This window comes from Spea bombifrons, chromosome 7 (genome assembly GCF_027358695.1).
Source record: "Spea bombifrons isolate aSpeBom1 chromosome 7, aSpeBom1.2.pri, whole genome shotgun sequence".
NCBI lineage: Eukaryota > Metazoa > Chordata > Amphibia > Anura > Pelobatidae > Spea > Spea bombifrons.
Window position 1 is genome coordinate 30,992,085 of NC_071093.1, and position 23,524 is coordinate 31,015,608.

Here is a 23,524-nt window from a genome sequence, read left to right on the forward strand (position 1 = left end):
ATAATGTGTGTGATTAAGAGTGATGTGTGTGTGGTTGAGAGTGGTACGTGTGGCTAAAAGTACCATCTGTAGCTGGCAGTAATGTGTGACCAAGACACACAAACATACATTTTCCATCTAAAGCTACTAGGAAGTCAGACTGGATGGACATTGAACACTGTAATTGGTCACTCATGACTAGCTGGATTACATGACAATGCGGAGTTTGATCTAACTTAATTGAAAACACACATACAAATAAATGACACCAGTCCAGCTTGGATTTTGAAATGGCCGAGACAATGCTCTACATCAGCTGAGCTCTAGTCTGCAGACACAATGGGCTTGCAGTATGGTATTGGCACATCCCCTGGCTATATGTAGTGTAACGATTTTGCTTTAGTGAGTTGGTAGTGGATAAAAAGAAAGCCTTTTTTAGCAGAAAAAGGTTAATAGACTGCTTATGGGTAATCCTAAACATAGGAAAAAGGGTTGAGGTTTTTACAGAATAAAAAAAATATGTCAGACTCACTGGGCCAAATGCTTCTTATTAAAACCCAACATCTACTATTTATATAGCATCTTAAGTTGGACCTAAAGCACTTTTTTTAGTGCACACTCATGGAATCAATTGGCAGGTGTATAATAGTTGCCATCATTTACAATACTCAGTTACCCACCTCGGAAGAATGAAGGGCTGAGTTGACTCTGGCAGTATTTGAACCTGCGACCCTGATGTTGGAAGGGAGCAGGTAGGGGCATTTTACCAACCAAGCTACCTCACCAGTTTTGGGGTTGCAGTGGTTGGTGTGGTTGGTGTACTTACTTGATATTTACTCACCCCTCACCTGTCTGGTTCTTACCGATGCTTTGGTTTTCTTCTGGTATATTTTAAAAATAGCCATCTTAGGATAATGACCCAGTAGTATATCTACCTTTTTAAAGTGGAGAACTATATGAACTGCCCTAAATGGGGAGCCAGACATTAAATTTGTTATATAATTTAACATATTGTTTTCCCCCAACTAGGTGTAGTCCAAAGAATGCCAGGGATTGACATACATCCTGCACCTAATCATCACACACAAAATATCTTTCCGTAAACTACACTAACATTACAGTTTATATCTGTTTTATAAGATGGTATATTTTTCATTTATAGTCCCATTACCCATCAACCTCCCAGCTTGTACACACCATGATTTGAACCCCAATAATTTGCACCATCTAGTACCTATTATCTTTGGAATAAAAAAAGTTTCAGACAAAATTAAACAGTGTAATTTCATTCATCATTTTGGTATTTTTAAAGTTTAGAAACACTATTCTCTTAGATCAGCGCACCTTTTAATTAAACTTTGGGGAAATAGGTCGAACACACCTAGTTTAAGAGCAACGTATAAAAATTCTGTGCCCTTTTCAGCAGTTGATCAGAGCTTTGGCATTTAAGACATGGTAAAGATCTTTTTGAATTTGTTGTAATCATTTAGTGAGCTATTGCAAATGTATTATGTATTAGCTGTACATAAAGTAAACAAGTTATCAATGTCATAGTGTAACAACTCGGAATGATAAGTGTTTCTCTTAAGTTTAGGCCTCATACATTTTCTGGATATTAGGATATCCTCATAAAGTCAGACCAAACAATATTTATTATAATTAATAGTGGTAGCATTAGTATTAGTATTATTTCAGTGCACCTTGTATAACATATATTATCCATCTTTCTATAATTATCTGTTTTTCTTTGTCTCTTATCTTGTCTCCTTTTCTGTGTAGATTGAGAAGCGTAACACTAGCAATAAGTTAAAAAATATAATCTATATAGCATCTGTTGATTTATGTTAACATAGCATAGAAAAATACATACATACACAATAGTAGTAATACACCACAATATTCATATTTCAACAGACATCCTAAACTACTTGGCATTGGATCATTTTTGTTTCCTTTAATTATTGCAAGCAAATAATTCTAATGTCAGCTTTACAAGAAAGAGTGAAGAGAATAGAGGACAGGTGCCTTTTTTGATGTCTTTACACCTGGAAGTTGCTTATAAAATAGATTGCTGCTTGGTATGATACAAGTATATTTGTTTATTTGTGTCTGTTTACTTGATCACTTTTGTAGATTATGTTTCTTTTTAACATTCTTATGTCATGATTAACAACATATTTTCCATATATCATCATATGAAATTGTCATTGTAAAAACTCTTACATAGAAATTACATTATTCTGATATTACTTGACATCTCAAATCCTTTTTATTTAAACATTTATTTGTTTTTTTTCCCATCTCTTCATAATTAAATATTAAACATCTCAAATGACCAACACCATTATGAGGTTTGTGAAACCTATATTCAACAGGTTTGTAATCTTGTTAAAATCCTGGCAGCAATGTTATTTAAATTGTCACGTTACTAGCTAAGTGCTTTGTTTCATAAAAATGCCACCTGGTTTTCCCTTTGCCCGTTTGTTGCGCTACAGACTCTGTTGTCTCTGGATTCAGACTGGAAACGTCCATGCTCTAAATTTTATTTATGAAAAAAGATCAGAGGTTCTTCTTTATTGCACTTTTCTCTTTTTTAACAAAAGTTGCACTCTTCCCTGAAAACTATTATTGATCTGTTAAAACATTTAGAATTGAACTATTTTTTATTTAATTATTATTATTATTTTAATTATTTTCCAAAATAGTTTTATGCCGAGCACACCAATATACGAAGTGGCAACGTATAGAGGACATCACACTTTTTATTAATGATGGTAAGATGAATTAAGCCACATATTATCTTAAGGATCATCATCGTTTTCTTTTGCTTCCAATAAATTTTAGGTTTATATTGCATAATATTCTATTTGCATAATTATACTGTTGGGCAGATAAAATAATAGTTTGACTTGATCTCAGATTTAATGTGTCTAAATGTATTTATTATTTTTTTTTATTTTTTTTTTACAGTTTAGAAAATAACTGCTGTAGCTTGTTACATCTCCAAGGTCTTCAGGAAAACATAATTTTTTTTTAAAGTTTTTAAAAAAAATATGATGATTAATTGTATCATTAAGTCATGGTCTGCTTTTGCTTTATACATATTGTGAAGTCTATTAAATCATACAACTGATTATGCTATTTGCAGTATAATATAAAATTATATAGTATATTTACATAATAGTATAACATTTGCAAGTATAACAAAGATAAGGTTTTTGTAAAGACCGGTCATATTTTATACTTTTTGCAAGAATGTTATATACCTTTAAATAAGATGTTCTATATTTGAAGGTAAACAGCTAAATTTTTTTTATTTATTATTTATTTTTTTACAGTTTTGAAAATAACTGCTGTAGCTTGTAACATTGACATCTCCAAGGTCTTCAAGAAAACATAATTTTTTTAAAAGTTTTTTAAAAAAATATGATGATTAATTGTATCATTAAGTCATGGTCTGCTTTTGCTTTATACATATTGTGAGGACTATTAAATCATACAACTGATTATGCTATTTGCAGTATAATATAAAATGATATTTACATAATAGTATAACATTTGCAAATATAACAAAGATTAGGTTTTTGTAAAGACCGGTCATATTTTATACTTTTTGCACAAATGTTATATACCTTTAAATAAGATGTTCTATATTTGAAGGTAAACAGCTAAACATTCATTAACAGACAGAATGGCTATTCAAAATTACTCAGTCGTTACTGAATTTATCCTTCTTGGACTTTCTGATGATCCGAGGACACAATTCATCCTTTTTCTAGTCTTCTTCATCATCTACCTCATAAGCCTTCTTGGAAACGTTCTCATTATTATAATAACCGTGACAGCCAGTAATCTTCAGACTCCAATGTATTTCTTCCTCGCTAACCTCTCTTTCTTGGATATCTGCTATTCCTCAACAGTTGTCCCTAGAATGCTTAAAGACATGTTGTCCACAACAAAAACTATTTCTTATGCAGAATGTGTCATGCAAATGTATATTGTGCTTTCCTTGGGTGAATGTGAATGCATTCTTCTTGCTATAATTGCTTATGATCGTTACATAGCTATATGTTACCCATTGCATTATACTACAATCATCAGTAGGTCTGTTTGTATCAGGACTGCCACTGGTACCTATATATGTGGGTTTATTTTGTCGTATGCTTCCGTTGAATTTACGTGGAATGTAGGTGTTTGTGGAAGCAATAAAATTAACCATTTTCAGTGTGAAGTGCCGGAAATACTAGCACTAGGTTGTGGAAACATAATAATGATTGAATTGTTAATTTTTGTTGTAGGAGTAATCGTTTTAATGATACCGATAGCATTTATTATTGTATCATACTTTAAAATAATTCTAGCTGTTTTGAAAATAACATCTTCTGCGGGCCAGAGGAAAGCCCTCTCAACCTGTGGATCTCACATTTTGGTTGTAACATTATTCTACGGCTCAGCCATGGCTACATATATGAAACCCAGATCCCAGTCCTCACCAAACACAGACAAAATGTTTGCTATTCTTTATACCGTTGTCACTCCAATGCTGAATCCTTTGATTTATACACTTCGAAACAAGGAGGTTAAAGCAGCCTTAAAAATGATCATATATAAAAACATAGTATTTAATAAATTGTGAAAGGATTTTTATGTTCTATGTTGTATAGTGTTGGCAGTGGATTTGCAGTCTTATTATCATTTTCTAGTCTTATTAACATTTCCATATCCCTCTAGTGAGGAACTATGTCCTGAAACAGTGGTCAAAGACAGCGTAATGTCAAAAAGAATGTTTGACTATATATATATATATATATACACATCTAGGCCTCAGATTGACCTGGAAATTAAAATATTGTAGTCTAGTTGTTTGTTAATGATAATTTGTTCTGCTCACTAACCCCAACCCCGGGGGGAGTATGCATAGTCATATAACCGTTACTGGCATAACTACCTGCGACCCCTCCTTCCTGCCTCCCCCTGCCTTTTCAAAATAGTTTAGAAAGGGCTCTTCCAACCTAGACTGGACCGATCCAGTTCGGAAGGGCCCTTTCTAAACTATTTTGAACCGGCACGGGAAGACAGGAGCATACCGGGGGTCACATGACATCATGTGACCCCATGGTGAAACAGAGGCTGCTCGCTCGCACAGTATGCACGAGCAGCCAGATAACAAGCTGCAAGAGCGGTGGGAGGTAAGTGGGAGTGGGAGGTATGTAAATGTGTTTGCACATATGTATGTGTATATATATATATATATATTTACATATATATGTATGTGTGCGTTTGTGAGCATGCATGTGTACTTGTGTGTTTGTGAGCATGGATGTTTACGTGTGTGTGTGAGCATGCATCTGTACTTATGTATGTGTGAGCATGCATGTGTACTGGTGTGTGTGTGAGCGTGAGAATTGATGTGTAGTTGTGTGTGTGAGTATGGATGTGTAATTGTGTGTGTGCGCATGCATGTGTGTAGTGTGTGTGTGAGCATACATGTGTACTTGTGTGCATGAGTATAGGTGGAGTGTGTGTTAGTGAGTATGAGTAAGTGTGTCTAATTTGTGTAAGTGTGTTTACATTCGTTGAATGTTGGAAGGGGGAGCAAAGGTCAAAGAAGGCACAAGTTGTTTGGGGGCAATGAGGGCACATTGCTGAAGCTGGGGGACAATTTTCTCATCAGGGCCCTGTGGTTTCTAGTAATGCCCCTGCTTACATTGATACCTATTTCCATGGCAGTTCCAACTTTATTATTTTTATTTAAAAAAAATACATTAGGCATGCCTTGAACAGTTTCCAAACTTCTAACTGTATAAAAATATAAGTATCTTGTTAAATGTAAAATATGATTTCTACTAAAGTACTGATCCTTTAGGGGAAGCATCTCTGGAGTAATAGATTTCAAAGCTATAAAGCCATGTCACCTATTACAAAGCTAAACAACCATGCTGTGTTTGAAAGGTAAGTTTATTTTTAATGAAAAATGTTACTGTTGCGTAAGACAATAGAGCATGTAGGTGCCCGATCACAGATATAAAACTTAAAATAAATATTGCTGTAATTAGATAATATCAGCTGATACGAAAATTTTATTTTGCTTTTTATTGCTTTTTATTTATTTCACAGGACAGTATATGTGTCATTGATAAAAAAAAAAACAAGCCTAGTTCAGCAACATCACCAAACAGAGTAATAATTAATATTAATTTGAAATATTTTGGATGAAGGAAAGCTAAACTACTTTAACTTATTTTCCAGCCGTTAGACATGATTTTTTGTTTTGATAGATACCATACATAATTGAATTCAACTTGTGTGTTTTGTCAGGAAAAAATACCGTATATGAGTTTTCTCAATTTCAAGTTTGTCCTCAAAACTTTTAAGATTTAAAAACTGTTTGCTTAACAAATTGTAAAATAAATGTACAGATTCTGTATTTTTTTCATATTTGTAGCAAACATTCAAAACTGATACATTCATTCTTTGTAGTGTTTTTTGTTTTTCACATAACAAGTCTTAATTAAATATTTAATTTATAATAAATATGATCAAAGCATTAACGTGCCAGATTATTAAAATAATATTTTATGTTGTGAACTAATTCTATTGAACTGTCCTAAACAAGAGTATATAGTATTGCTATAATAATAGGAATATTTTTTACCTACATTATTTTAACATTAGGTAATTGTTGCAAACTAATTCTTCATAGCCGTTCTAAAAGGTTATATCGTTTTACTTGTGGTATTAGCTATTGTCCACTATTATTATTTTCTAAAACATGTGTAGCTGAAAATGTCATTCCTTTTGTATGACATTAAGCACGATGGATTTTGAGGCTTAATAAAAATCGTAATAATTTCTTCTAAAAATATATAGCTGTATTTATGAACAAAAAAGCAAAATAAACTAAATTAAAAAGCTGTATCTTTGGTTAACTAAATCTTTTTTTATTTTTATTGTTTAAGTATTATTATTATAGCTCATAGCTAGGGTAGGATGCTGTGTCCCAAAAAAGAGAGAGCCAGTTGATCTCAGAGCAGTTCTTTAAGAATAACACCATCAATTATTAAAGTATACATTTTTATTTTAATCAGTATGTACAATATACGTTGTATTTTATCCTAAGACCGCATGTCCTCTGTTTGCTTTCATTAATTATTGCTTGTGGTCTTAAAAGTTCTTTTGTTGGTATAGGTGCTCTTTTAGAAAATATTATATTAAGTATATACATTTCAGAATAAAACCATAAACAACATTATCAAAGTATACATTTTTTTCTTCAATCAGTAGAATGGCCTGGAATAATGACACAGCAATGTCTGAATTTATTCTTCTCGGGCTTTCTGGAAAACCAAAGACACGAGTCATACTTTTTATGGTCTTCCTAATTTTCTATCTGATAATTCTGATAGGAAATACACTCATCATTCTTCTTACCACAAGAGAAAAAAGTCTGCAGACACCTATGTATTTTTTTCTTACAAATCTCTCAGTCATGGATGTCTGGGTTTCTTCCACGATTATTCCAAGAATGCTAAACGATCTAACATCAGTCAAAAAAACTATTTCCTATACGGAATGTATAACACAAATGTATGTTTCACTTTCATTAGGGAAATGTGAGTGTATTCTGCTAGCCATCATGGCTTATGATCGTTATATTGCTATATGTTATCCATTACATTATAATGAAGTTATCAATAGGCCTGTCTGCATCAGGTTAGCAGCTGGCACATGGATATGTGGATTTCTTCTATCAATTCCCCATATTGCACTTACGTTAAGCGTAAACCTGTGTGGACACAATGAAATAAACCATTTTTTATGTGAAGTACCAGAGTTCCTTTCAATGGGATGTGAGAATATCACAATCGCCGAATTTGTCATATTTATTGTAGGTGTGATTATCTTAATCATACCCGTCATTGTTATAAGTTTGTCTTATGTCCAAATTATATTAAGTATTTTAAAAATTGCATCATTTACTGGACAGCAAAAAGCCTTTTCCACCTGTGGATCTCACATGATAGTTGTAACATTATTTTATGGTTCAGCCATGGCTGCATATATGAAACCCAGATCATACTCTTCTCCAGATACGGACAAAATGATAACAATATTTTACTTCATTATCACGCCAATGTTAAATCCAATGATTTACACTCTTCGGAATAAGGAAGTCAAATCTGCTTTGAAGAAATTCCGACATAAACACACATTCTGCGTTCCATTGTGATATTTTTACAAAATACCCCTATAAATCAAAAATCTTTCTTCTATTTCTTGTCTGCAAATGATCACAATTACAAAACAGGATAAGATAAGGAAAGTACAAGATTCATGTCTATGCTTTTATATGTCTTCCCTTTGGTTTAACTTAACGTGTCTTGGGGATTTTCTCTTTACTCCCTCTTAAACTATTTTCTTTTTGTTTTCCTTTACCAATTCATTTAGCATGTATCATTATCATTCTGTCCAATTTTGCCCTCTCCTGCAGCGCCATCAACAGAAATCTTCAGGCCCTGTATAGACATAAAGCCTTAGCCCCCTTCCCCCTCCCATGAGTCCACCTCATGTCTATCCTATTTTCCTGCTCATTGCTCTACCTGCGTTCCACCCATCACCCCGTATTATGATCCAGGCATAAGTGCACCCTATGAGGGTGTGTGTGTGTATTTACATGTATAGTGTTAGAGTGAATTTGGGGTTAGTATGTATGTTAGTTACATCGGGGCACAAAAGAAATACTGCACATTATGACCACTGATAGGTGAAGTGAGTAACACTGATGTCAGTGGGTGGCATATATTATATTATATATATGACTCAAAAGTCCAAGGAAGGAAAAATAGGGAGCCGGCGACAGGGTTATGGGCGGCCAATGCTAATTGAAGCACGTGGGGGATGAAGGATGGTTCGTGTGGTGAAACAAACAGACGAGCTACTGTAGATCAAATTGCTGAAAATGTTAATGCTCGTTCTGATTGGTTCAGAACACACAGGTGCATCGCAGTTTGTTGTGTATGGGGGTGCATAGCCGCAAACCAGTCTGAGTGCCCATGCTGCCCCCCCTTTCCACTGCCGACAACACCTACAATGGGCAAGTGAGCATAAGAACTGGACCACGGGGCAATTGAAGAAGGTAGTATGGTTTGATGAAACACCTTTTCCTTTAAATCAAGTGGATGGCTGGGTGCGTGTGCATTGCTTATCAGGAGAACACATGACACCAGGATGTATCCATGGAGGTCTCACCTCACAACTTACAGGACTTCAAGGATTTGCTGCTAATGTCTTGGTAGCAGATACCACAGCACGCTTTCAGAGGTCTAGGGGAGTCCATGCCTTGAAGGGTCAAGTCTGCTTTGGCGGCAAATGGGGGACCTGCGCAATATTAGGCAGGTGGTCAGAATGTTATGGCTTATTAGTGTATATATATATATATATATATATATTTAAAAAAATATTTTCAAAAAGCTATGCATGTGGGGCATTTCTGTTATCTGTAGCTGCAGCTGAATACATTTTGGTGTTCATGTAATCTGTTTAAATGAATGTTATGTCTCCTTTTGCCAGGAATTGCTGACTGGTTGCACGATAAGTGTCCAAATGCTCCTAGTCAAATACCCTGGCTTGTCTTCTTTCCAAAAAACTTTTGTCTGGGTGTTTTGAGCTGGTTGGCTACTAAACAGTTCCAAATGTGACAGCCTTTTTAAAATAAAATTTGAAAATGTCAAGTTTCAAAAACTGTGTGGGGATGTTCCATTTTGTGCCTCATAAGTTCCAAAACTCATAAAAAACCTATGCATGTTGGGTTTTTATTATTATAATTATATAATTTTATATTTTATATATTTTATTTTATTATTATAATGTATTATTTTTACTAAATGTTGGACTATAAATCTAATGGTATCAAATGAAAGCTCTATATGTCCATAACAAAACAATATATAATGTTGGTGGGTGCACAAAACATTAAAAAAGGAGAATCATGGTTAAACATAAACATAATGTAAGAATGCTAAAACAGTCCCAGTCTCCTCTTTCTTGTATCAGAGAACTGGGCATAAATAATATAATAATAATTTCCAACTCCTTGGACAACATATACAGACTTAATTTCACATTACTCATTAATATCTGTAGACATGATTGAAATATATTGTATACAAGCACAAGAAAAGAAAAGATAATGCGTATGAAACATACCTTTAGACATTTTAATACATTACAGGATCTTCTCTAAGTTATTTAATTAAAAAAAAACTTCATGAAACATGCCTTGGACAAAGTTTCCAAATCTCCATAAAAGTATCCAAACTCAATAAAAGAAACATTCTCAACTTAGTACAGTAATGACTCTTTAGGGATATACCCTCTAGAGTAAGAGATGTGTAAACTATAAAACGGACTGTTAAAGATTACAAAAGCTGGTTACAAATTACTTTTGGTTTGTGTACAAGGTAAGATTCTTTTTTTTAATTATTATATTTTTTTGTATGAGATCGCATGAACATCTGACATATAAACCGGGGAAAAAAACATATTTCCAATATTTGGCTGATTGCAGACATGAACTGATAAAATAATATTAATATGATATCCTACTTAACACATATTTATAGCACAGGAGAATTTCAATTTAAATCAGAATGTTTTATTTCTTTGACTAGTCATGTTTGCTTTGTTTCTTTTATTGTCAGAGTGAAATGCATTAGAAATTCTGAAATCTTAATGTATGCCCCGAAAACACTCAATATAATATAAAACTATATAAAACTATATATTCATTATTTTAACACTATATGCCAGACAGTCTCTAATAAAAACTTGAAGATTCTATAATTTTTCATGTTTGCAATAAGCACAGAGTTTTAAAAATCAAAAATACATAGTTTGTAGTAAATCTAGTAAAAACAATTATATATACATATATATTTTTAAACTAAATTGCAATTAAGACTAAAAGTACTATTTATGGCAGCTACTGTATATATATATATATATATATATATATATATATATATATATATATATATATACTATATGTAATAAAAAGTTATTATTTTGTAAAACAATTACAGCTTTATTTAAAAAAACTAAAACAATGAGATCATGCAAAAATATGATATTATCTCCAAATATATTTAAAGATTTAGTCACGCTCTCATGATGTTTTTTTGTTTTCTCAGGAAGAAATACATTAAGATTTCTTTCATTTTCACGTATGCCATGGAAACGTAAGCAAGTAAATTATAAATCAATAACAATACATATTACAGATGCTGTACATCTTCATATTTGTAGTAAATATTCAGCATTTTTAAATACATATATTTGTAATTACTAAAGTCATTATTGTTTATGCACAAAGTAGTTTGATAGATAGTATTTTGCGTTGTATATTATTATTTTCTTGAATAGTCCTAATGCTTAATTAGTATTACTAGCCTATTAGTAACTATTACACCTGTAAAAGCACATTTTTATCTAGATGAAAATGACACTTTTCTTAAAGGTCCATAATTATTTTTGACTTTCACAACAATTTTTTTCTTACTGTTAGATAGCATTGTTTACTAAGGAGACATTTATATCTAATTCAGTAATACCATTTCTCTCTCTTAACAGTATGACAGTTCCTAGGTAGCATTGCCCCCCCCCCCGAAAATATAAAACAACAATTTTACAACCTATACTGTGTGAAACTGTAATATAAAATCAACAAAATGGCCAATAATTTTAATATGTCCTATGTAGTTATATTCAATTTATATTTTAATATCTTATGTCAGAGGCAATTTCAAAATATATTTAGCAGTGGAGATGTAGTCTGAATTGCAAAATCAACCATTAGAAATGATTTTTTTTTTAAATATAATCTACAAAAAAGTAGCAGTCATTCAGTTCAGTTTTACATATTTACTGATTACAGCAAGAACATCATGCTAACAGTTAAAGTGGGTGTAGTGTGATAGTCTGGCGCTGCTTTGCTGCTGGTTTTGTTGGTATATGCTGTATCATGGTGGCTAAATATATACATCTCTTTTTTAATGCAATAGAATGGCCTGGAATAATGACACCATGGTATCTGAATTTATTCTTCTCGGACTCTCCAGTAAACCAAAGGCACAAGTCATACTGTTTGTGTTTTTTTTCATTTTCTATCTGATTATTCTGATAGGAAATACACTCATCATTCTTCTAACCACCACAGTAAATAGTCTGCAGACCCCTATGTATTTTTTCTTACCAACCTCTCTATCATGGACGTCTGTGTTTCATCAACAAGCGTCCCAAGAATGCTAAAGGACCTGATGTCCGTCAAGAAAACTATTTCCTATGCAGAATGTGTATCACAAATGTATATTTCACTTTCCTTAGGTGAGTGTGAGTGTATTCTGCTAGCCATAATGGCTTACGATCGTTATATTGCTATATGTTATCCATTACATTATATAAAAATAATCAATAGGCCTGTCTGCATTAGGTTAGCGGCTGGTACATGGTTATGTGGATTTCTTCTGTCGATTCCTCATATTACACTCACATTAAATGTAAACCTGTGCGGACACAATAAAATAAATCATTTTATTTGTGAAGTACCAGAGTTTCTTTCAATGGGGTGTGGAAATATCATGGTCATTGAATCTGTTATCTTTATTGTAGGTGTTATTATACTGATCATACCCGTCATTGTTATATTTACGTCTTATGTTAAAATAATTTTAAGCATTTTTAAGATTTCATCTTCTGCTGGACAGCAAAAAGCCTTTTCCACCTGTGGCTCTCACATGATAGTTGTAACATTATTTTATGGTTCAGCCATGGCTGCATATATGAAACCCAGATCATACTCTTCTCCAGATACGGACAAAATGATAACAATATTTTATTTCATTGTCACGCCAATGTTAAATCCAATGATTTATACTCTCAGAAATAAGGACGTTAAATCCGCCTTGAAGAAATTTAGATTTCAAAACACATTAAAAGCGCATGTATGCAAATGTAATGTTTTATCAAATATCCCGTAGATGAATGTTTTATTACTGTTTTGTTGAGATATTAAAGATTCAAAATAAAAAAACTATGCCAAAATAATGTGTTTTGGGGGGAAATGTTATCAGATGAGGGAAAAGCCTTCTGTTCACAAGCATCCACAGAACTAAGTGGGGATATTACCAAGTTCAAAATTCTGTGTCTTCATTCTCTAGCTTTTATGTCTGTTATGTAATTTTACCTTTGTTCACGGAGGTTATTGATTGCTTTCCAATGCCTTCCAACTGATCTGTAATTTTTAGTAGATAAAAGAGATAGGGGAGCCCCCTTCATAAAGTATGTTGGGAAGTTAGATAGGATACATTTAATATGGTATTGTGACAAACCCTATAGCATGAGGGCCATACATGTCACTTTTAGGGGTCCTAAGCACAGTCCTCTAGGACAATCAGAGTCAGGAACAGCAGCTTTGAACAAAACAGCGCTTTATTTTAACCGCTTAAACCCCAAAAACTAAATCATAAAAAGAAAATATAGCTCCCAATTGGAGCCCTCTCTAACTGAACTATGCTGGTCCAGACTGACCAGCCTAATCACCCACTACCTCAACCTCCCAGCCAGACCCAGCTATGCCAGGCTCTGGAAAACCTCCCCCAGACAGCACACAAAATGTCCAGGCAGGTATTGCCTCACTTGGCTCAGGGATGGTCTTCTTGTTCAGGGCCTCTCCTTGCCCTGGGAGTGCAGGGAACTTCCTCTCCCCCCAACAGTCTCCCTGAGTATCAGGCTCCAGGGGTTTTTAATGCCCAGCACCTGTGCCTGATGCCAGCCTCATAGAAATCTTGTAATGGATCCTGCAGACTTCTAGCCTCCTGGAAAAGCCGGCATGGATTTTACACAGAATGGGGGAACGGAGCATTGGCCCACCCTGCTCTCCAATTGCTCCACCCCAGGGACCCATATTTACATTCTGGATAGCACCTGTACCCAAATGCCAAAATGAGCATCTCCCTGGGGTTTACACTGTCACAGTATATAAATACTTTTTTTTTCAAAACCTCTTCATTATTGTTTGATCACTGATTCTTCAGCCATTTCCTTTTAACCTCTCTTTACCATTTCATTTATTCAAGCATGCACCGTGCTGTTTCTCCAATATTTGCCATCTTTCACTGTGCCTTCGAGAGAAAAAAACACACAGATTTATGATCATCCACAGACACAGGCACATAACCCTTCACCCTTACATTGACCTTATCTTTGGGCATAATTGGAAGCTTTGTTACAAGAATATTTACCCTTACTACTAAGTAATTTCCCCATTTTACACTCACTTGCAACTCTCTTCTTTTGTTTACTTGTTTTCACTTTATATTAATACGTTAAAATAAGTTATCATGAGACACTATATTTGTATCTAGTTTTAGGCTTATTATTATGAAGTCACATAAGTAGAAACCAAATGCAGTCTCTTTATAGGTGTATAATATTGCAAAATGTGAGTAAACACAAAATGCAGCGTTTACATGATCATTTCATTTATTGACGGTAAACCTGTATACGCCATATAAAAAAGTAATTTTCCTCTAAACCTAATATTTGGTTGTGCCACTCTTCGCTGTGGAGGAATTTTGGCCCATGCTTTTTGGCAGGATTGTTTTAATTAAGCCACACTGGCGTATTTTCAAGCATTTAAAGTTATGGTACAGCAATCTCAATCAGATTGAAGCCTAAGCCTCTTTAAATTTCAGAGGTGGATCATTGCCCTGCTGCATAACCCAATTGCTTCAGGATTTTCTGGTAGAGAGCAAAATTAATGGTTCCATCAATTATGCAATCCACCCAGGTCCAGAAGCAGCCCCAGACTATCACACTACCGCCACTTTAACTGTTAGTATGATGTTCTTATTGTGAAATGCTGCGTTAGCTTTATGCTAGATGTAATGGGACCCATGTCTTCCAAAAAGTTCAACTTTCGACTCATCAGTCCACATATTATCTGAAGTCTTGGGGGTCATCAGCATGTTTTCTGGCAAATGTGAGATGAGCCTTTGTGTTCTTTTTGAATAGCAGTAGCCTTGCAACTCTCATGGATGCTCCTTTCTTATTGTGGAATCGTGACCACTGACCTTAACTGGGGCAAGTAAGGCCTACAGTTCCTTACACGTTATTCTGGGTTCCTTTGTGACCCCTTGGATGAGTCATCAATGCACTTGGATTACAGTAGACCACCCACTTCAGAGAAGGTTCCAAGTTTTCACCATTTGTAGAGAAATGGTTTGCCGTGGTTTGCTGGAGTCCCAGAGCCTTAGAGATGGCTTTATAACTCTTTCCAGACATATATCAATTACTTTGTTTCTAGTCTGTTCTTGAATTTCATGTGCTGCTTATTGAGATCTTTTTAGCCTACTTCACTTTGTAAGACTGATGTCTGGCAGTAATCATGTCTGGGTGTCTCTAGTGAAATTGAACCCAATTATCAATTAACTTAATTAAATTAAGTCAGTCCAGCTACCCTTTTGCAGTCACAGCTGAGAACGATATATCAAGTGGCTGGAAGCTGCCAGTTTTTTTTTGTTTATATATATATAACACCCAGGCATGGTTACTGCTAGCCTTAATACGGTGGTTGATGCTTTTGAGAATCTGTGGTGACTACAAAATGTACAATCAACAATGCATTGTAAGAGCATCCCTTTCAAATACTACCTAAACAATCTCCACAACCAAAAACAAACTCGATGACATCATCTTTATTCCCATTATCATGAAATCTGTTTATTACCAAAGCTGCCAAAATAGATTCCTGCCATTACATGTACATTTTAATGCATGTGGTAGCTGAGTGCTTTAAAAAATACCTTCTGCCATTGCAAACGCATGAATTGTTTTTAAGTAAATACATTTGTTATTATGTGTTCATAGATAATTATACAGATTTTTGCAATACAGATTGCCACAAAGTTTTTTTTATGTTGACTAAACATACGAGAACATGAAAGCCATGAAGTAGAATCAGTATCTAGATACTGAATGTGCCCATAAAACCCACATTGTGCTAATATGATAACATGATATCTTTTGATCATTTTTCCACAGTCAAAAGATTAATACTAGATATTAATACTGATACCACCATTATACTAATAATATGCGTGATAATTATCTACTGCTTTTTGGAGGATTTCCTTATGGTTTGCATATAGAGGTATCTTCTGGTCTACAACTTGCCATCGAATAGATATTTCCGGATCATTTCCCTGTATATTCTGAGAAAAAAGCAAAAAAAAGGAACATTTAAAATGGACTAAAGCAATACAAGCTCACATATAAAATATTGTAGAAACATAGAATTTGACAGCATCAATTAGTAAGGCTCAGGTCTTAATCAGTCCTCAATACTGCCTTAGATCCAAGCTTTATGCCTATCCCATGCATGTTTTAATGTCCTTACTGTATTAGCCTATACCAGTAATTATCTACCACCCTCTAAGTAACGTAAGTCTGTAAAGTGGAGGATGTGTTCAGCTTAAGTGTGTAGGCCTATTCTAAAATGATGGGTTTTAACTTACTGTCTGAACGGAAACATTGAAGTCACTCTTGACCATATTTATGCCCTTGAGCACAAAGAGTATTTAACTTAAAAAAGTTAAATGACTGATTTACTAAAGTGACCAAAGATTCACTCACTGCTAAATCCAAGTGACAGTACTATCTTCTAATCCTTATGGACCTTTCTGCTGCCTTTCTTTAAATCTTCCATCCCTCCAGTGCTCCAGTAACATTACTTTAAGAGTTTACCTTAATGCCAATGATGCAACCATCATCTCAACACATGCTCACTTTCAGTCTCTTCCAAAGTCTGTTGCCTACTTCTTAAAAATATTGCTTGTGTTCTTCCCTTGATTTCACAAGATGTAACCAAAGCTCTTGTTCGTGCACCAATTATCTTGGTTACCTCAATTCAGTCTTAGCTTATCTACTAACACCACTCCCCTCTGTCAACCTCTTCACTCACTGCCTGTACACATCAAGACTTAATTTGAAATTATGAGTGTAACATATAAAGCTTTTCATAGTGGTTTCCATACCCACAATTAAACTATAAGCCCAGGGCCTGTGGTCCTAATTGTCTTCTGGCCAGCCCGACCTGGGTAACATTGTCTGCTAAAGTTACTAATTAAAAATATTAAGATGAATAGTTACAAAAAAATAAAAATAAGTAAAAAATTGTATACTACAATTTGGATTGCTTAATAAACAATATATATGGATAAATTTTAATAATGTAGAATAAATGTTACCATAATGTTACCATAATGTTATTATTAAGATCTATTTACTTATTGAATACTTAGCTCACTCTTATCCATATTTTTCCTTATTTTGTTTGTGACAGTGACTTCAAGTAGTATGGAGACGATGGAGTTTACCGTGCATGATAATCCATTGGTCTTCTGAATAAATGGTGAAATCTTTAAGATTTGCTGTATCGAACAGTGAAATACAAATGCTGGACTTACAAGATTTAATTGTTGCAGCTCTGGGTCATCCTGACTATCAAAGTGCAAGCTCACTGCAGTAGTTTCTATCCAAGCATTGTCTGTATTTCTAGGATCATCCACATATCCTTTGTACACCTAAAATATTGAAATTATAAATCAGTTCAGATAATGACAATAGACAAGATACCAACTTTCTTTCTGCTGTGTCATAACTATAGGGCTTACTAGGGCACTTGGTTGGTTTGAAATGCCAATGTGATCTCCATTTTCTATATATTTCCTGTTTACTTGCTGCATACAAGCAGTAATGAATTAGGCTGGAGAAAATCCATATTTGCCAAAAGTCATGATTCCATCAAGATATTTCTGCTCCAACCAGTGTCCTGATTTTCAGAACCTGCATCAACTGCATGTAAAGGCACTGTCCATGTGCGAAAGGGGTAGAATCAAGAGTGCTTCTTGTTCTGTACTACCTATTAGCCTGTGTATTATTTTAATGTTGCTTAAAAAAACAGGAATTGAGGAACGTTTTGAAGGTTTAAAATTATTTTTAATTGGAAAACTTTTAAAAATACAAAGATTAAGATTTTACTAACTAGATTTTTCCTTGGGATATTCTTCGACTTTACATAGGGTTTTAGACAAATGATATTACCTAGATTCCATCAAAAAAATTTGCATACTGTTCTATTTTCAGACTTATAGTACATTTTCAAATGCTCTAATGACATTAATCTTACTTCAGTACTTCTTTTCAATAAACCTTGAAACTTTTCTAAAAAATCATTCTTTAAGATTCTCTTCAATTTGCGGGGAAGCGATTCTCCAGGTTCCAGTGAGCCCTGTGTACAGAAAATGCAATTTAAACACATTTCTCCTACAAGCTCAATGGAATTGTGAAAACATGAATCCATTCATCAGTATAAAAGATGTAAAATATGTAAGCATTCTTCTGATGGTTGGTGTCAAAAGTCAAGTTTCCTTTATAAAACATGTGGGGATTTAACAACCTTGGAGAAAAAAATCTGCCATCTGAAGAGGTGATAAACCATTTTTTGCAATTTTTTTATGATGAATATAATCTAATTCATTTTTGTATGTGTATAGGTAATATTTTATGGAGTCAGGAAACATTCCAAGTTATGCAAGTGTTCCAGGTGGTCTTTAGTATTTTGAGAGTGGAATGGAAGTAGAAGGGTAGTGGACATGTCCAAAGACCACTACTAGTGAAAGAAGACTCCAACAAGGAGACCAAGGGAAGCAGGGCTTTCTATTGTATAGTTTGATGGACTATGGGCAGAATGCTGTGGTGCTAATATAATTTTCCCACATATTTAACTTACACCAGGAAGAGCCCAGTGCTCCGAGGAGCTGTGTTTGATAGCAAGGATTTCTAGCATTTTCTTTGATCTTTTTCTTCCAATTGAGCCATCTTTGTTCCTCCTCCACCTAAAACAAATGTAATGTTATGTTGTAATGTAAGGCCTTAAAATGAAATTCAACAGAAGATAAAAAATAAAGTACATTTTAATGTTTTTTATTGTAATGTTATTTTTTATTTGTATTATTCTTTTGTTTGCAGTAAACACCATAACATGTCTGTCTCCTAGATGTGAGACATTAACTAGTTTTCCAAATAGTAAAGGTGAAGTAAATCCACCAGATTCAATATGTGTTGTGGTATCAGTTTTAATATATAAAAATAAAATATAATAACCTTTATCTAACATGAATTCAGAGCAAGCGGTGGTAGCCCTTCTCTGCTACTATCCAAGGAAAATACAGATTATTTACTAAACATTATGCAATCGTTAATTACTGCATTTCAAGAAAGCCTGGCCTTAGACATTTAATGAACCTATATTGTTATGTATTTATATTGTAAATATCAGTGTATTATAAAAAAAGACTGATTCATATTTACTGTGTTATTATAGGATGCATTGCATGGTTTGGTCCAAACCAACACAAGCTCCCTCTTCCTCTCAATCCAGTCCTTCCAATTGGATTTCTGCCAAAAATGAATAGGAAAAAAAAAATTATAATCAATGACTTTGTAAAAATGTGTTGGACCGTGAAGTTTAAACAGGTCTGTCAATTACCAAATCTTATATTTTTTATAGTAATCACAACCCTATATCCTGATATTCAGCAATCATTTCCCTATGAGATTCACAGCAGTAGAGTGATTTTGTAAAAATCTACACTCTAACCTTTTATAGAAGTGGGCTAATTATGCTTAAGAACAAACACAAGCTCAGCATTTTCACTATGCTTTTGTTTAACCCTATTTTCCCTTTTTTTAATTAAGTCTATCCACACAAATTAAGTATTGTGTTCTATAGGCATTTGTTTTTTTTTTAAAGTTTCTATAGGTGCTACTGCTAAAAAAATATAAAAAATATATTTAGCAACCCTTCACCAATAACACTACTACTCACATGCACAAACATTTCCTTATACACTACACTATCAATTTTTTTTAATAACTTTGGGTTTCTGGGAAGCACCATGTAGAGCTGCTTAGTGTGATCATCTGGCTGAACCTCTAAAAAAAAATCAGGCTGTAAACACCAAGTTTTTTCTTATATCGACCCTGATAATGTTTTTTTTTTTTATTGCTTTTTTTGCCGATAGCATTGTGGGTGGAATAGTATACTGTTGACCAGTGATGATCTGTACATGCCATAAGGTTTAAGAGTATTGAACACTACTTTTTTGTTCTGTTAAGAGGTGACTGGTCACATAAGTATTATCATGAGTCACAGTAACATAAAAGTGGTCCTAATGGAAGACTTGCGGCCAAAAAGCCATACTTCCGAAGTAGAAACAAGGCCAAGTGACTCAACTAATCAATGAAAACCACAGGAAGTGGGATGCTGAAAAATGGCAGAAGGTGCTCTGAACTGATGTGTCAAATATTTATCTGTAGCCAAAGGCAGTTTGTTTGCTAAAGGGCTGGAAAGCAGTACAAGAATGAGTGTTTGCAGGGAACAGTGAAGCATGGTAGAGGTTCCATGCAGGTTTGGGCTGCATTTCTGCAATTGGAGTTGGAGATTTAGTCAGAATTACTGATACATCATGCAATACCACCAGGGAGGTATCTGATTGGCCCAAAATCTACTCTGCAGGATGACAACGACCCCAAACATACAACCAAGCTCATTAAGGACTATCTTCAGCATCAAGAAGAACAATGAGTCCTGGGGTGATTGTATTGCCCCCACAGAGTCCTGATCTCAACATAATCAAGTCTGTCTGGGATTACATGAAGAGAGTGAAGCAACTAAGGTTGCCGAAATCCACAGGTGAATGGTGGTTAGGTCTACCTGCCAAATGTGTACCTAGAAGAATTGATTCTGTTTTGAAGGCAAAGGGTGGCCACACCAAATATTGATCTGATTTACATTTTTCCTCTGTTCACTCACTTTACAGTTTATTAAATGATAAAAAAATATTAAGAAAGCATGCATCATTTGTATTGTGGGCAGAAGATGTTGATTACAATCCATACATAATTTCAATTACCAGGGTAGATAACAATGCTTCTTTCTTTCTCACAAACCATTATAGAGATGGTATGGGTATCTTACCGGCAATAAACATAATATGTCAAATACCTGCCACGTGTCAAACCAAATACCTTCTTAACTTCATGTTACTTGGATCTGCTTGATTATACTTCCTCATTAAAATATCAGTCTCCTTTTCTTAAGTAACTCATTCTTTCTGATGAAAACAAATTGTTTTGGGGGGTATTGTAATGATATAGTAAGGAGTAGGAGAGATCAGAAAACTAATTAGTTTGCTAGTTTTGACAGTGTATGTCATATATTTAACCTCCCCTAGGTAGAATTGTGCAAAAGCTCAATTTAATGATGCTAAAAGTTGCATACATGACAGTAACATTTGTATGCATAGAATAAGGGAAACAGAGTGTGAAAGATAGTAGGGGTAGAAGTGAGTCACTGTGTGTTCTAATTTGATCTTTCAGGATTCTGCCTGGGAATTTTTCATATGCTAAATGTGATGTCATCAGATGTTATTAAACAGAACACTACCCTTACAGACACACGAATACTTGTTCTTACAGACACGTTATCCCCTCATAATCTCTCCCTTTTTTCCCTATTTCTTCTCTCTATTCCTTCTCATGGTGGAGGTATGAGGTCTGTTTCTACTGACCTCTGTTTCAGTGCTCCCTTGCAGCGCATGTAGCTTCAGTTTTGAGTGCCAGCATATGACATTATATCCCAGCGCACAGGATCAGTAGCTGGCATACAGTGCAAAGGAGTACTGAAACAGAGGTCAGTAGGAGCCTTACCTGCAACTTAACGTAAAAACAACACAAGCTGTAAATGTTAAGTTGGCATGCATAAAATATACTAATATTGTTATTTCTGCTTATCCACTACTCTTTTAGTAGTCCAGATACTCACAAAGGCAGTCCATTTTCTACCGCATATGTAGCACAAAAGCTTTGGCGATTAATGCTCCCATCCATGGTGTTATATTGGATCTTTAAAAGTGACTCAAGGGAGCTAAAAAACAAAATCCGAGTATTATGTCCAGGTATATAAAATGGATACTTTTATTTTTATAAATACTTTTTTTTTTATGAATAAGTCTTACTCTGTGTATGGGTCGTGGGATTGTTTATCTTTTCTAACAGAAGTGTAAAACGGAGGGTTATAAATTTTAAATTCCACCTGGAAAAAATGAAATTTTGTTTAGTATTATTATAATGTTTTTCTTTTGTATACATCAGTTTTCCACATGAACCTAGATATTTCTGAGAAAATCAGTTATGCACTAAACATTGTATATATTTATTGAATGTAATTTACTGTATATACCCCTGGAGTGACTGGTATATATTATTTTTGTTTATTTTCTGTCTGCACAAGCCAATATAAAAAGAGTTTGATACATATCTATGTATAAATACAAATCGTTACATGTTCTATTACCTCCCAAGGCACTTTCTCATCAGGGACAGGAAAGCGAATGACATTAGAGTCTGGATAACGAATGTTTCTGGCATTGACATGGTAATGGGTGGTAGAAGGCTCTGCCTGATCTCTTAAATCAATGTCTCCAATTAACCTTTTAGATACTAACATACAAAATAGAAAAAGAAAATATTATGTTCAATTATCCATAACTTCAAAACCAAACTTTTCAATTTTCATTCTAACACCACAGCAACGTAAAAACCTTTATATAATATACCATTATTATTATTATTATTATTATCTTTTATTTATTTAGCGCCAACAGTTTATGCAGTGCCTAATACAATACATAGATTCAAAGGGTAAGACAAGACAAGAATTGACAGACTAAGACAAACTGATACATCAGTAGTCCTGTAAATTGGACTTAATCTGATTGTCCACTCACTCCCTACTACTTACACTATAGATTCTTGGAGGCAGGGACCTTCTTTGCTATTTTTTCATACCTGTTGGCCCCAATCTAAATATTTGTATGACTACTGTAATTTCTGTATGACTGTACTTATTGTGCCATTATGCCTTTAAAATTTAAAGTGCTCAGTTAATATTAAAGAAATAAAAACCTCCATACACGCATTAGGTTTCAGGTTAAATTGTGAAATCTTCTTTCGCATACCAATGACAGGAGCAGAATCTTTGGACCCAAATCCATTATCCAAGAGTGTATTGATGATCCAGTTCAAGGCCTTAGCAGACCTTAATGCCTAATAAAAAATACATGTGTTAAATATATAAATAATTATAGCTAATAATTCTAATATGAACTCTGTAAAAGAATTATCACTTATTTTTAATATTTGCAGCAGGATTGACTTTTAGTTAACAAATGCAGTGCTCCATTTTTTTCAATGCCCATACTACTGTATAACACCTATATAACCCTTAGCTGAATAATATATGGCATTCAACACTTAAAAAAATACAAAATACTTAATAACATTAATGTTCAAAATTAATACTACCCAATTCACCTGATTTAGAGCTCTGGGTAGCCTGACCTGGCAAGGTCCTAGGAATGCTCAT

The 23,524-nt window shown here is 34.1% G+C and overlaps 3 protein-coding genes and 1 pseudogene across 3 annotated transcripts in view; 3 read left to right on the top strand and 1 right to left on the bottom strand.

Moving 5' to 3' along the window:
- The first annotated feature begins 3,670 nt into the window (after window positions 1-3,670).
- Window positions 3,671-4,615, top strand: LOC128502218 (olfactory receptor 1019-like). Its single transcript, XM_053471978.1, has one exon. It carries the CDS (start codon window positions 3,671-3,673, stop codon window positions 4,613-4,615), a length of 945 nt encoding a protein of 314 aa, XP_053327953.1.
- Window positions 4,616-7,264: 2,649 nt separating this feature from the next.
- LOC128502219 (putative olfactory receptor 2B8) lies at window positions 7,265-8,209 on the top strand. Its single transcript, XM_053471979.1, has one exon. The coding sequence runs from the start codon at window positions 7,265-7,267 to the stop codon at window positions 8,207-8,209; it is 945 nt and encodes a 314-aa protein (XP_053327954.1).
- A 3,830-nt stretch (window positions 8,210-12,039) lies between these two features.
- LOC128502220 (olfactory receptor 2G3-like) lies at window positions 12,040-13,013 on the top strand (annotated as a pseudogene).
- Window positions 13,014-15,771: 2,758 nt separating this feature from the next.
- TRPM2 (transient receptor potential cation channel subfamily M member 2) overlaps window positions 15,772-23,524 on the bottom strand; it is a 38,873-nt gene continuing 31,120 nt past the window's right edge. The window contains 9 exon segments of the mRNA XM_053471331.1: window positions 15,772-16,247; window positions 17,502-17,618; window positions 18,224-18,325; window positions 18,827-18,932; window positions 19,408-19,494; window positions 21,923-22,024; window positions 22,116-22,192; window positions 22,454-22,599; window positions 23,118-23,205. Coding sequence (XP_053327306.1) covers window positions 16,122-16,247; window positions 17,502-17,618; window positions 18,224-18,325; window positions 18,827-18,932; window positions 19,408-19,494; window positions 21,923-22,024; window positions 22,116-22,192; window positions 22,454-22,599; window positions 23,118-23,205 — 951 coding nt within the window. The 3' untranslated portion in view covers window positions 15,772-16,121.